At 38.9% G+C, this 15,768-nt stretch overlaps 2 protein-coding genes across 2 annotated transcripts; one reads left to right on the top strand and one right to left on the bottom strand.

Moving 5' to 3' along the window:
- Window positions 1-1,710: 1,710 nt before the first annotated feature.
- LOC143858207 (uncharacterized) lies at window positions 1,711-3,148 on the bottom strand. The gene is made up of 2 exons (XM_077368862.1): window positions 2,508-3,148; window positions 1,711-2,416 (listed from the first exon to the last, which is right to left on the bottom strand). The coding sequence occupies exons 1-2, from the start codon at window positions 2,919-2,921 to the stop codon at window positions 1,817-1,819; spliced, it is 1,014 nt and encodes a 337-aa protein (XP_077224977.1). The 5' UTR covers window positions 2,922-3,148; the 3' UTR covers window positions 1,711-1,816.
- A 4,385-nt stretch (window positions 3,149-7,533) lies between these two features.
- On the top strand, window positions 7,534-10,719 carry LOC143858196 (CBS domain-containing protein CBSX5-like). Its single transcript, XM_077368841.1, has 2 exons — window positions 7,534-7,974; window positions 9,700-10,719. Exons 1-2 carry the CDS (start codon window positions 7,628-7,630, stop codon window positions 10,526-10,528), a joined length of 1,176 nt encoding a protein of 391 aa, XP_077224956.1. The 5' UTR covers window positions 7,534-7,627; the 3' UTR covers window positions 10,529-10,719.
- The last annotated feature ends 5,049 nt before the right edge of the window (window positions 10,720-15,768 follow it).

The raw sequence follows: 15,768 nt of genomic DNA, 5'->3' as shown, positions 1-15,768 counted from the left end.
AAATGCGCTTCAGATCCTGGAGGCCTCCTTTCATCTCTCTGCAACATAGAACAGAAATAACATCACTGATTGACCCATTTCCCAAAAAAAAAAAAAACACACATCACTGATTGATTACATAAGTTGTGAATGAGAACTGGTACTGGAAGAATCTAATACCTTCGGTACAAAAAAACAATAAGATAGAATATAAGGAGCACCATCAAGGTCAGTATGGAAACAGCAAGGTAGAGTACACTTGTCTGCCTCTGCACATATCAAACAAACCCAAAACAAAGTCAGAAACTATTAACCATAAGGCCATACTTTAAAGAATACTCTGCAATAGCCTTCCAAGGGATCTCCTGCTCTATTGTTTGTGCATCTCAATGCGACTTAGAGTAAGGTGTGGGCCAAGTTACACCAAAGTCTGAATCTTATATTTCCTGAAAATTAATTCACAGAAAGAAATAGCCATCCATTAGAATTAACAGAAAGAGCATTCTTGAATGATTCTTTCTGTACCTTTTCCATGTGAGAACATTGAAGTGAAACGCATGAAAAATATAATTGTAAAGAATACAAGTATACAACAAAACAAAAGCATACTCCAAGTTCCTAATGATTTTCAATTCCAAAGCCCTCCTGCATGCACACGGAAAACCTATTTCAAGAACTGAGACAGAGTAACATGGGAAAGATACAAACAGAAAATAAATTGGAATATCAAAGTACTTCAAAAAGTCTTCTTATCAAAGATGAGCACTATCCAAAACAGAATTGGGCTCTATCAAAACTTACTTGGAAATAGTAAATTAAATCTACACCATCAAAGCTTCAATGAAAATTATCACATTCTATAGGATTAAGCATTCACCAATGCAAGAAAAAAATCCACCTAACTCACACATCCAAAATATAGTGAATATATAAACGGTTCAACAAAAAATAGATAAACATCACATAGCCAAACGGCGCATACGGCGCAGAATGCGCCTCAACATCTCCACTCGGTCCATCTCGTCCAGAGAAAGGAAGGCCCTAGCTTCCTTGTGATGCCCGTGAAGGTACACATAAGCATCAATAAGGTCACCTCTAACGAAACCATCAATGTTCAGCACTACATCTTTGAGGCCAGGGAGGCTGTCTACCTCACTAGTAGTAATTTTGGCATCAGCAACCATTTTAATGCCCAGTCTGCATATAAAACCATAATGTGAGTAAACATACCTCATAAACAAGTGGGAAAAAAGTCTAAAATACTACTATCATAGGTACTAACCCCACACCAATGGCAAACCCCAAAAACCAAGGAACACTGTGGATGTCCTCTTCACGCTTGTCTTTCAAATCCTCATGGCGCTTATCATATGCATTTAAGGCTGCTTCTGCCTCCTTCCTTGTGGCGTAGGAGCGATAAGATGCTCCACTATACCTGTTCACTTGAAGGTGACAATCTGCCCAACTGTCGAATATGCCTACCTGTCGTCCCTTGAAAACCACGTAAAACTTATCCTTCGCCATTACCTGATACCATATAAACAACACATAATAGTTGCAATAACAAATGATAGGTAAAGAACATTACTTAGATCTCAAGTAAGGTTTTTCATTCACAAGCTTTATAAGATAACATACAAAAACTATTGATGCAATCAAACCCATACATAATTTAGTCCATCAAACCCATACTAATTTAGTCCATTAAACCCATACCAACAAGCCCATCAAACCCATACATAAGTTAGTCCATCAAACCCATCACATGGTTAGTTCAAATATAAACGGTTCAACAAAAAGACCCAACCACCAAAAAACATCGACCGAAAAAAGGAACTCATAACTGCGTAGGCAAGCGCCGCATAATGCGCCCCAACATCGAAACGCGGTCCATATTGGACAAAGAAAGGAATGCCTCAGCTTCCTTGTGACGCCCGTGTAGGTATACATAAGCATCAAGGAGGTCATCTCTGGGGAAACCACCAATGTTCAGCACCGCATCTTTAAGGTCAGGGAGGCTGTGCACCTCACCAGTAGAAATTATGGCATCAGCAACCCTATTAATGCTGGAAGACACAACTTGCAACTCCGATAGAAGTGCAGCATTAGGACGCTTCCTTGACTTCTTCCCACCAGTAGCAGAAGTTGGGCCCCTGATAGGAGAGGAGTCATTATAGCCCATGGATGCATCTACGGCAGGTGTAGATGAAGAAGGTCTAGCACGTGGCGGAGTACGGAGGAAGCTGTCGTCCATATCATCGACCCCAACCGGTAGGGTCGATGAAGAACCAGCCGGTGTTTCCTGCGTCGCCTGAGTGGGGACCGCTCTCCTATCTCTCACCTCCTCTCCACGTGCGTAATCATCATCGCATACAGCTTTCATCTCTTCGTAGAGTGGATATCGTTTCGAAAAGAACCTCTGATTTTCTGGATGCATCTGCAAACAATAATTGTCATTGTCACGCTTCCTTGATTTAAACACGTAACTTATAAATGACTCGCAGTGATATACGATAAAAATTTATTACCTTCAAGTAATCATTCTTAACTTCTTCGTCAACCGATATCTTGCACAAGGTTTCATCCCAGCCAAAGCCACTGAGATTAATAATGGAGTTCAGAGTCCTGTAGGTTGTCTTGAGTGTCTTTAACCGATTCTTGACATTATCTTTAGTCAAGGTCTTCTTCAGGACATCAGACACTTCATGCGCAACAGCATTGTAAGCGCACTCCTTGAACCCGGCACCAGTCTTTTGCCCTTCAGCTATCTGATTCTTAAGGGCTGCTAAAAGAACCCCATCCATAGCTCCATTCCACGCGACATTCGACTTCTTTTCCGTCGTACCTGCAGTTGTTGCCATCTCGCCTGCAACTTTCCAAAAGCATTCATATAAAAAATATTCACTCAAAGAAGTATAGATAACCAGTACTAATGCAAACATAGAAGTAACATTAACCCATGAACCAATACTAATGCAAACATAGAAATTACATAAATCTCAAGAAAGCAAGGAATATAAGCTACGGTTCCAGCAAACTACACATCGAAATTGTGAAATCCACATCCAAACACAGGTGGTGCACAACTATTGCGACCATGTCATTTCCTAACGACGACGTGCTTCGAAATCATTCCACATTTGATTCATGATTGCGGTTCGAATGTTACGACCTTCCCTTACATCCTCGGCCCTAGTCATAGGAGGAGGAGGAACAGGACCTTCTTCCTCCTCTTCCTCCTCAGCTACAAGCGATGCCAGCTCATCGTCAACATCCTGAATGTAGGAGTCGTCAGGCATCTCCCTCCTAATGTGGTTGTGGACGCAGCAACAGGCCAACACTATGTCGATCTGCTTGAAATATGAATACATGGGTGCTGAATTTAATATGTTGAATCGCTTCTTCAAGACACCAAAAGTTCGCTCGATTACATTCCTGGCTGAAGAATGCCTTTGATTATACAACTCCTCGGCTTTCCTAGGTCTGCACCCTGTAATCTGATTGAGATGGTAACCAATACCTCGGATTGGAGTTATAAAATGGGACAGACACGGATACCCGGCATCACCAAGGTAAAACTTTCCTACAATAAACAAAGGATTACAATTAAATTAGCTAAGTACTACAGAAACCGCATCAATACAAACAGTCTAATAAGCTAATTATTACCTGGCAAAATGGGAATCCCGTTCGGCTTTGATATAGCAGATGCTAACACCCGTGAGTCCGATGCTGACCCCTCCCACCCACAAAGGACGTAGGTAAACTTTAGGTCAAAGTCGCAACAGGCTAACACATTTTGGGATGGGAAGTGCTTACGACAAATATATCTTTTTTGAATATCCTCAGATACTTTTGCATGAATGTGGGTCCCGTCAATTGCACCAATACAATCCTATAAAAATGACATTCAGATGTCAACCTGAATTAACAACCTTCAGTCGAAATGCGTAGCTATCGTAAACGTACCTTAAAGTAAGGCATAAAATTAGGATTATCAAGGATTGCCCGTGGTGTCTCCCTTGATGGACGTACTATGAACATGTCTTGTAGGATGAGAACAGCGTCGAGAACCTTATTAAAATACTTTGAAACAGTAGCCCCTAACCTTCTTGTGGTTGCCCTAACAGTACGATTCCTTTCATTGTGTGCAATCACACTTAAGAAAATAGCCACCTATTCCTCAACAGTGCAGTGAATTGTGTCTTTCAACAATGTTGTGCTTCTGAAAAGGCCCACGAAGGAGCGGAAGCACCGAACATCCATTCGAAGAAGAGCAACACAATGGTTCTTTGTGTGCGTGATACGTCTAATAAAGGTCCTACTGGTTAAGTACCCGCTTTCGTAAGGGGCTCTTGTAATATTCTGCTCAAGATATAGTCGAACCCTAAGCGTAACTGCGGCCGCCGCAGAGATTACTATAGCTGCAGCTCGAAGGATCAACATCCGCCTATCTGCTGGTTGACGAGGCATGATGGTAACCCTACCAAATACTAAAACAAATAATATTTAGGATAATAACACAACCGGCAAAGACACCATAACCACAGTCACAACCATCGAAACAAAACTCCTACAGCCACCACCAACCACCAAAGCACCAACAAGCAACCACAACCACCGTAACACCAAACAATCTCCTACTAACATATGTTCAAATTATTGCAACCCTTCTCCATGAAATCCAGAACCCAAAAGAACAATCAAGAAATTAACAGTAAATACATCCACAGAATCACAAGCACAAATCAAGAATAAATAAATTTAGTTTCCCAGGTCAAAAAAGAGATATTATTGCAACCCTTCTCCATGAAACAGAGAGCACCAGACCAACAAATGAAGTAAAAATAAAAACCCACCAACCATAATGTACAGGTTCAAAGACAAAAGGAGAGAAGTTAAGTCAACCAGTCGCTTCCTACCCATAAAGCTGAAAAGAAGGGCAAACTCGATCTCAATAACTAATAACAAAAAAACATGAAGATAAATAACAGACTGCCAAATCAAACCCTAATTCGAAAGCATGATCAAGATCAAAAGGCATTACAAGCAGTTACGCCATACCCAGAGAGCAGAAAAGAAGGGCAAAATCAATCTCAAGAACTAATAACAAAAAACATGAAGATAAACAACAGACTGCCAAATCAAACCCAAAATATAAAAAAACCTAGTCATCCCACAAGAACACACATGAAAAAAGTCTAGTAATGGCTGAAAAAATGTAAAAACAGAACCCCTGAAATGTAGATCAGAACACATCACCTTTAAATGAAAAAACTCCATGAAAATTAGTATTCATGTAGATCTGAACACAGAGGAAAAAAACCTTATTTCGTTGAGAAGAAACCCAACCCCAAACCGAAGAAAAACGAAATCCATACCCTAGATTCGTCATTTATCCGGAAGAAAAAAAGAGAAAATGAGAGAGAGAGAGAAGATCTGACCTTTTGTAGCGTTGCCGGAGTGTTGAGTTCGCCGGAGGGGATGAAAGTTGCCGGAGATGACGAGGGTTTTCTTCTCGCTGAGGAATAGAGGATGCGTGAAAGTCTCCTGTATTTTCTCGCGACCTCGGGAAAACAATTTTCCAGTCGATTTGAAGGGAAAATATGAGAAGGGTTTGGCGAGAAAACACCCTGAAATGTAGATCAGAACACAAAAAACTCCATGAAAATTAGTATGCATGTAGATCTGAACACAGAGGAAAAAAACCTTATTTCGTTGAGAAGAAACCCAACCCCAAACCGAAGAAAAACGAAATCCAAACCCTAGAGAGATTCGTCATTTATCCGGAAGAAAAAAAGAGAAAATGAGAGAGAGAGAGAGAGAGAGAGAGAAGATCTGACCTTTTGTAGCGTTGCCGGAGTGTTGACTTCGCCGGACGGGATGAAAGTTGCCGGAGATGACGAGGGTTTTCTTCTCGCTGAGGAATAGAGGATGCGTGAAAGTCTCCCGTATTTTCTCGCGACCTCGGGAAAACGATTTTCCAGTCGATTTGAAGGGAAAATATTAGAAGGGTTTGGCGAGAAAACAGATTTTCCACATTATTTTTTCGTATTTCCACGTGAGTATATACATTTTCCTGAGAATGTAAGAGAACAATGGTATTTCTGCTTTCTCGGGAAAAAAATAGCAACTTTCCTTTCCTTTCCTTTCTCGGGAACACAAGTGAACAGAGCCAAACGGAACTCTAGTCAAAACTAGTCTAGAATATTAGCATGGGCCCAATCAGTCATGGATTTGTCGGCCCATTCAATGTAAAATTTATTTGATAGGATGGCTTAAGTTTTCCGATCTGATAAGCACTGCTAGATGAGTGGTCCGGATTATCTCAATGTAGTCAATAGACCAGATCATTGAACTATCTTATGTGATTTTTCAAGCCCGCACTGTGATAATTAACAGGCAAATTCACCTCGTCTCTTATAATTTAACCAACTGTCAATGAGTAGCCATTGGAAAAGCTAAAATCTTTTTTTTTTTTTTCCTTATTTTTATATCTATTTTAGTTTTGGGGAATAATACAATTGAAAATCTTTACTGCAAGAAGTTTGAGCTGGGCCCACTCGCATCATGCCATAGAATTGAAATTATCAGATAATAGTTTGTTTTTAAATCTCTACAGTAGGGTCCACCAAATGGAGGGTTCAGATCACTCTAATGCCAGTAGAGGCTCGAAATACAGAGCCGTTCTGTTCATAATGACGAGATTTTATATGATGTAAGAGCCCTTATAGTCTCGTATTTTTCAAAAGTACGGTACGAACCCTCCTATAAGATGATACAAACAGTCCATATATGGGTCATAACGTAAATAGGTTGTGCCCAAAAAACTATTTCCATAGGATGATCCCAACCCTCCTATCTATTGAGGAACTGCATATTATTAAAACATTTATAGATCGGAGGACTGGGATCATTCTATGGAAATGATTTTTGCGGCACAACCTATTTACGTTGTGTTCCATTACATGGACGGATCTTCATATAGTGTGGTCCGTAATTCCGTACTATACTTTTTTAAAAAAAAACTAGGACGACTATATGGGCTTACGCCATATAAAATTTCCTTAATGACATCACGCGAGTGGGGCCCACGGTAAAATAGATATTAGGAAATGTTATCAGCACTACTACTGTATTTTGATGATGGCACTCTCACTTTATTAAAAGTACGGTATGATCCGCACCATAGGATGATCCAAACCGTCCATTAGATGGGCCACGGCCTAAATAAGTTGTGCCACAAAAATCATTTCCAACCCTCCGATCTGAATCTGAATGTTAGGGGTTGATCCTAACCTTCTATAGATCAGAGGGTTAGAAATCAACCAATGGAAATAATTTTTCTGGCACAACCTATTTAGGCTGTGGCCCATCTAATGGACGGTTTGGATCATGCTATGTTGCGGGCCATACTGTACTTTTCATAAAGGTGAGGAGTGCCATCATAAAAATACAGGAGTGCTGATAACATTTCCCATATTGGGAAATTTACGCGCTGTATTTGTCTTCCGGTTACCTACTTCTATAAATTGCCCCCACAAACTCCTCTCTTTCACTTCATTCCTCGCTAATAAAACAAAAAAAAGATCCTCTCTCTCTCTCTCTCTCTCTCTCTCTGAGATTTCTAGGGTTTCTCTGTAAGTGCATGGCACTGAACTTTCTATCTCATGAGGTATCTGACCTCTGCCTGGGAAAACCACCGCTAAAATCACTGCCTAAATCGGCTACAGTCGGAGAAGCGTTATCGGCGTTGAAGAAATGCGGGGAGAGTTACCTTAGCGTGTGGAACTGCGACCATAACTCGCCGGAAAAAGCTCCGGTGTCAGATTCCGGCGAGTGTATCTGCATCGGGAAGGTTTGCATGGTTGATATTGTCTGCTACCTCTGCCGAGAAGAGAACATCTTGAGTCCTGCCTCTGCTCTCAAATCGCCTCTCTCCGATCTCCTTCCGAAAGTTCCAGGGCTTGTACGGCATGTTGAACGCCATTGCAGGTTAGGATTCGTTAGATCTGGGGCTTAGGTTTCGAAATTTGTTATTTTTCTTTGATTTTCACTTATTTCTTGTCAGGAAGAATTTTTTTTTTTTTTTTTGCATTTTCTTTTGAAATTTGGATGTTCTTGAAGATTTTCTAGTGAAAGATGTCGTTCGTGCTGATTAGATTTTTAAGGTTTGTTATGCTGTGGTGTGTTCTGATTTTCCTGTTTTCGAAGAAAAATCTTCGGTTATTTTTTCTCTCAGTTTCATTTGTTTCCGGAAGATTTTTTTTTTCTGCTCTGTTTTTTTTTTTTTTGGGGATTTTCTTTTCAAATTTGGATGTTCTTGGATTTTTTTAGTGAAAGACGTCTTTTGTGATCAAATTCTCAGTTTTTTCTGGTGATTTTTGCTTCTGTATTTCAGAAGATTAGATTAGGACATGTTAAGTGGCATTGCAGGTTAGGATTCGTGAGATCTAGTGCTTAGATGTTGAATGTTCTTGGAGCTTTTTAGTGAAAAATCGTTCATCCTGGAATTCTCAGTTTTTTTTCAGTGATTTTTGCTTCTGTATTTCAGAAGATTAGATTTTTAAGGTTTTTAAGATTAGATTTCAGAACATCTTGAGCCCTGTCTCTTCTCTCAAATCGCCCCTCTCCAATCTCTCAAGGTTTTGGGGCTCGTATTGCTTGTTGAACTGAGGATTAGTGAGATCTAGGGCTTATAGAAATTTGTTATTTATCTTTTAGTTTCTTGTCAGGAAGATTTTTTTTTTCTTATGTTTTTCTGGATTTTCTTTTCAAATTCGAATCTTCTTGTAGATTTTTTTTTAGTGAAATTCGTTGTTCGTGCTGTGATTCGCAGCTTTTTCTTGTATTTTTGCTTCTGTATCTTAGAAGATTAGATTGTTGAGGTGTTTGTCTATGGTTTGCTCTTATTTTCGATGAATTGAGACGTTTCTGGAGGATTTTGCATTAAACTCATTGATGACGACGGGTACCGGATTTTTCGCCCTGATTTTTTCATTGTCGAGTACATTTTTCCCGATTTGTAACTCCGTTTGGTTGCCGGGTTTTTTTTCTTTTCCTGAGATTTATGTGGGTAAAGGTAGGAGAGAAAGGAGGGGACAAGCATTAATTAGAGAAAGATATTATGATCAGTGAAGAGAATTGAGAGAGAAAGAGAGACCAACATTTTCAAACCAAGATTTTGCTGATGTCACCGAGATTTTTTCATTTCTTTGCCTTTTCAACTGATGTCGGCTCAGGTTTGGGTTCACGGTGTTGGGGGTGTGGAAATATCAATTACATGCTTACTATTTATTTTTCAGATGTAATTAATATTTCCACACCTTGCTAATAGTATGGCTAATAGTCCATGCTATTAGCACGGGGCCTGTGGAAAGTTTCACAGACCCGACCTAAGCTAAGTTTTATTCTTTGAAGACTTTTTCTTATTTCTTTTTTGCGTTTGAATTTTGAACGATTTTCTGTTTGGTGGGCTTAACTTATTTCCATAAAAAAACCTTTGATTTTTCCGATGTATTGTCTTCCAAAAATATTTTGCAAAAAAAAAAAAAAAAAACGTATTTTAGGGATACTCTTTTCTGTTTATTCCAAACAGAATATTTTCCTCATTCCATGAGCTTTTTACATACATTTTGCTCTTGATTTTCTCCCTTAATTCTCAGTAGATTCTTATTCCATAACTAATGAAAACCTCTCTCTTTTTTTCTATTTTCACAGCTTGTTAGAAGCTCTAGATCTGATTCTCGAAGGAGCACAAAACCTAATCGTTCCAATCCAAAGCAAAAGAAAAAAGCTTCAAAAAAATAACTCAATTCTCAATTCAACCCACTCCAACTATCTTGAATTCTGCTGTCTGACTCAAGAAGACATAATCAGATTCTTCCTCAACTGCATCGGAATCTTCTCTCCGATTCCCGCCCTCTCCATCGCCTCCCTCGGCATTATCCGTACCGATATCCTAGCCGTCGGATACCATGATTCCGCATTATCTGCCGTCGATTCAATCGCCCTCGCCCTCTCAGAACAAACCTCAGTCGCCGTAATCTCCCCCGACAGTACCCTCATCGGCGAGATCTCCCCCTCAACTCTCGCCGCCTGTGATGAGACCATTGCTCCGGCGATTATCGCCCTCTCCGCTGGCGAACTCATGGCCTACATTGACTGTGGTGGCCCACCAGAGGACCTTGTTAGGACTCTGAAGTTGAGGTTGAGAGAGGGGAATTTAGAAGGGATGTTAGAGATATTAGGCGAATTCTCTAATTCTTCATCATTTTCATCATCCTCTGAAGAGGATGATTCTTCTGTGGAGTCTTTGCCGGAGATAAGGAGGTATAGTAGGACGAGGAGCTACTCGGCGAGGATGATCCGACGGTCTGAAGCGATTGTATGCCATCCGGGGAGCTCCATTGTTGCGGTGATGATCCAGGCGCTCGCGCACAGGGTGAATTATGTGTGGGTTATTGAAGATGATGATAACTTGGTTGGAATTGTTACTTTTCCTGACGTTTTGAAAGTTTTCCGGGAGCATTTACAGTCGTCCGAGTAGAAGAGTAGTGGAGCTGAGGGAAGGATTTGTGAATATTGTTGTTGAAGTTTTTAATGGGATTTGTGTGTTTTTGTGCCTTTTTTTAGTTTGGTGTTGAAAAATAACAAAAGAGTTTCTCTTGATAGGGATATGGGATATTCTGGAATCAGTCTTAAACTTGAAGAAAATAAAATTAAAAGCAAAGTGGACAAGCTCCGATGATCCTACATGGTGGAGACGATTTTTTCCCTCCTAAATCCAACTAACATTTCTTTAACACACTACTGAAAACAAAAAGAAGAAAAGAATATGGATTACTTGTTCCTTACTCCAGCTGAACTAAGGCAAACTGACCGATGTTCTTTCCAGGGAGGGGGTGGGGAAGAAGAATATGGATTACTTGAACCTCTTGATGCATAAGATGGAGAGCTGTGACCCAACAGAGCTCCTCCCCATTGAGACCTTTTACACGGTCGAATGCATATAGATATGCCATGCTCCTAACTATCCCGTATCATAAGATCCTAACCCTTCGATTCAGTCACAAAGGTGTGTGTGTGTGTGTTTACGGCAAACTTAAAATGCAAGAGAGATGATTTTCAAGGTTCGTGGGGGATTCTCTCAATTTAACAAGCTGTCATGAACTATTTTTTCTTTTATGAATGGAGAAAAACTACAGCAGTTTTCACTGATGTCTACTATTTAACATCAAGAAAAGCAGCTAGAGTATAATCCAGTAGAAGGTTGGCAAAAATCAGGTGAATTTCCCTCACTGAATTCGAAAAATTCAGCAAAAACTATATATAAAAACATAAAGTTGATGAACAAATTACAAGAATAAATGATATCGCGAAGTTATCATGATATTTTTGTTATATTATCAATGTTAAAATAAAATACGAAGAAATTTAAATGGTTTTTCAAAATCTTGGGAAAAATTAGGATTTTATTTTTTTTTCAAAAAAATCACAAAGCATCCTGAATTTTATGAAATATCGAAGAAAACTCTAGGGTTTGGAGCAATCTCTCTACAACAAAGATGGGCATGTCAAAGAAAACTCTAGGGTTGGGAGCAATCTCTCTACAACAAAGATAGACAAGGCCTTTCTAACTTCAAATAGATATTGCTTGAAAAATAAATAAAATGCAGACATTATTATACAAAAGTTTACCGAGCTCCCATCCATGCAATTAAAGTATCCCTGAAACTCACCTGCTTTCAGCTGCCTCTTGCATCTCTGTGGGTACCACTATTTCAATTGGATCAACGCATACTCTCGATGGTCACACCCAAGTTTCACCCTCTCATTGTCTCCGAACCCAAATATCAGCCCCTTTTTTATACAACAGTGTGGTATTGACCTGCACTTATTTGAGAAAGTGATGAGCTCTTAGGCTATCAAGAACACGTTGTGACTCTTTCGGAGAGGTTCCTGTCAGAAATGCCTACTGCCTTTCACAGTCTTGTATGTAGTCATTAAGTCACCAGGGAGAAATATAGTTTTCTTTGAAAAAGTAGCAAATATACATTTCAATAACAACAGTCCACTAGAGTTTATCATGGACAGAGTATAGTATTGTATGAGATATTGGTAAAGCTTCCGAGCATTCCTAACCAAGAGATACAAAGTCTTCCATTTCCTCTTAAAAACGGCTTCCCGTACCAATTGAAATTTGATAACTTTGCCGTACGTACATGCAGTGTTGTACACAGCTACCATATAGAAGACCAACCCAACATATTGTTGATAATGAAATAACAATGACACTGACACGGTTGTATCCGAAAGGGTTCTTCGGCGATTGTATAGATCTAGAAATTCTTGCTCTTTTTTATTTATTTTATTTGAAAAACATATATTTTGATCTACACCACGAGCGAGGGAACGCACAAGCTCGATTAAGCACGGAATCGTCGGATGCTTTGATCCACATCATGAGCAAGGAGACGTAAGAGCACGATCAATCATGAAATCAAAGTGATGATGTTCTTGCATTCAACAAGAAATTGAGAAATGGAAGATATGGAACAAAGACTAAGACACTAATCCTGAAATTCCATCATCTTAAGAAAAAAGACGAAAGATAAAGTGCCAAGCTCTATTTCAAATTTCTCTCTGATGGGAATCTTTCCAATAATTTCAATTCCAAACTTATACATATGAGAGGGGAAGAAGCATTATATATGCAGTCTCTAATGCAACATATGAGAGGGAAAGAAGCAAAAATGTGTTCCTCGTCATGGTCTATGGCAGATTCAAAGGGTAAAATAATTCTTGCTCTTTTTTATTTATTTTCTTTGAAAAACATAAATTTTGATCTACACCACGAGCGAGTGAACACACAACCTCGATCAAGCACGGAATCGTCGGATGCTTTGATCCACACCATGAGCAAGGAGACGTAAGAACTCGATCAATCGTGAAATCAAAGTGATGATGTTCTTGCATTCAACAAAAAATTGAGAAATTTAAGATATGGAACAAAGATTAAGACACTAATCTTGAAATTCCATCATCTTAAGAAAAAAGATGAAAGATAAAAGTTCCAAGCTCTCTTTCAAATTTCTCTCTAATGGGAATCTTTCGAAAAATTTCAATTCTAAACTTATACATATGAGAGGGGAAGAAGCCTTATATAGGCAGCCTCTAATGCAACATATGAGAAGGAAAGAAGCAAAAATGTGTTCCTCGTCATGGTCTATGGCAGATTCAAAGGGTAAAACAATTCTTGCTATTTTTTATTTATTTTCTTTGAAAAAGATAAATTTTGATCTACACCACGAGCGAGGAGACTCACAAGCTCGATCAAGCACGGAATCGCCGGATGCTTTGATCCACACCATGAGCAAGGAGACATAAGAGCTCGATCAATCGTGAAATCAAAGTGATGATGTTCTTGCATTCAACAAAAAATTGAGAAATGGAAGATTTGGAACAAATATTAAGACACTAATCTTGAAATTTCATCATCTTAAGAAAAAAGACAAAAGATAAAAGTGCCAAGCACTATTTCAAATTTCTCCCTAATGAGAATCTTTCCAAAAATTTCAATTCCAAACTTGTACATATGAGAGGGGAAGAAGCCTTATATAGGCAGCCTCTAATGCAACATATGAGAGGGAAAGCAGCAAAAATGTGTTCATCACCATCGTCTATGGCAGATTCAAAGGGTAAAACAATTCTTGCTGTTTTTATTTATTAGCTTAGAAAACATAAATTTTAATCTACACCACGAGCGAGGGGACGCACAAGCTCGATCAAGCACGGAATCGTCGGATGCTTTCATCCACACCATGAGCAAGGAGACGTAAGAGCTCGATCAATCGTGAAATCAAAGTGATGATGTTCTTACATTCAACAAGAAATTGAGAAATGGAAGATATGAAACAAATATTAAGACACTAATCTTGAAATTCCATCATCTTAAGAAAAAAGAGGAAAGATAAAAGTGCCAAGCTCTAATTCAAATTTCTCGCCAATGGGAATCTCTCCAAAAATTTCAATTCCAAACTTATACACATGAGAGGGGAAGAAGACTTATATAGGCACCCTCTAATGCAACATATGAGAGGGAAAGAAGCAAAAATGTGTTCCTCACCATCGTCTATGGCAGATTCAAAGGGTAAAACAATTCTTGCTCTTTTTTTTTTATTTTCTTTGAAAGACATAAATTTTGATCTACACTACGAGCTAGGAGACGCACAAGCTCGATCAAGCACGGAATCTCCGGATGCTTTCATCCACACCATGAGCAAGGAGGCGTAAGAGCTCGATCAATCGTGAAATCAAAGTGATGATGTCCTTGCATTCAACAAGAAATTGAGAAATTAAAGATTTCGAACAAAGATTAAGACACTAATCTTGAAATTCCATCATCTTAAGAAAAAAGACGAAAGATAAAAGTGCCAAGCTCTATTTCAAATTTCTCTCAAATGAGAATCTTTCCAAAAATTTCAATTCCAAACTTATACATATGAGAGGGGAAGAAGCCTTATATAGGCAGCCTCTAATGCAACATATGAGGGGGAAAGAAGCAAAAATGTGTTCCTCGTCATGGTCTATGACAGATTCAAAGGGTAAAACAATTCTTGCTCTTTTTTATTTATTTTCTTTGAAAAACATAAATTTTGATCTACACCACGAGCGAGGGGACTCACAAGCTCGATCAAGCACGGAATCGTCGGATGCTTTGATCCACACCACGAGCAAGGAGACGTAAGAACTCGATCAATCGTGAAATCAAAGTGATGATGTTCTTGCATTCAACAAAAAATTGAGAAATGGAAGATTTGGATCAAAAATTAAGACACTAATCTTGAAATTCCATCATCTTAAGAAAAAAGAAGAAAGATAAAAATGTCAAGCTCTATTTCAAATTTCTCTCCAATGGGAATCTCTCCAAAAATTTCAATTCCAAACTTATACACATGAGAGGGGAAGAAGCCTTATATAGGCATCCTCTAATGCAACATATGAGAGGGAAAGAAGCAAAAATGTGTTCCTCACCATCGTATATGGCAGATTCAAAGGGAAAAACAATTTTTGCTCTTTTTTTTTCTTTGGAAGACATAAATTTTGATCTACACTACGAGCGAGGGGACGCACAAGCTCGAAAAAGCACGGAATCGCCGGATGCTTTCATCCACACCATGAACAAGGAGGCGTAAGAGCTCGATCAATCGTGAAATCAAAGTGATGATGTTCTTGCATTCAACAAGAAATTGAGAAATTGAAGATTTGGAACAAAGATTAAGACACTAATCTTGAAATTCCATCATCTTAAGAAAAAAGACGAAAGATAAAAGTGCCAAGCTCTATTTCAAATTTCTCTCAAATGGGAATCTTTACAAAAATTTCAATCCCAAACTTATACATATGAGAGGGGAAGAAGCCTTATATAAGCAGCCTCTAATGCAACATATGAGGGGGAAAGATGCAAAAATGTGTTCCTCGTCATTGTCTTTGGCAGATTCAAAGGGTAAAACAATTCTTGCTCTTTTTTATTTATTTTCTTTGAAAAACATAAATTTTGATCTATACCACGAGCGAGTGGACTCCCAAGCTCGATCAAGCACGGAATCCTCGGATGCTTTGATCCACACCATGAGCAAGGAGACGAAAGAACTCGATCAATCGTGAAATCAAAGTGATGATGTTCTTGTATTCAACAAAAATTTGAGAAATGGAAGATTTGGAACAAAGATTAAGACACCAATCTTGAAATTCCATCATCTTAAGAAAAAAGACAAAAGATAAAAG

The sequence above is a fragment of the Tasmannia lanceolata genome, unplaced genomic scaffold (assembly GCF_043159265.1).
Source record: "Tasmannia lanceolata isolate RefF3 unplaced genomic scaffold, GAP_Taslan_0.1 ptg000025l, whole genome shotgun sequence".
Taxonomy (NCBI): domain Eukaryota; kingdom Viridiplantae; phylum Streptophyta; class Magnoliopsida; order Canellales; family Winteraceae; genus Tasmannia; species Tasmannia lanceolata.
The sequence above is the reverse complement of the archived record's forward strand: the minus strand, read 5'-3'. Positions and strand labels throughout refer to the sequence as shown.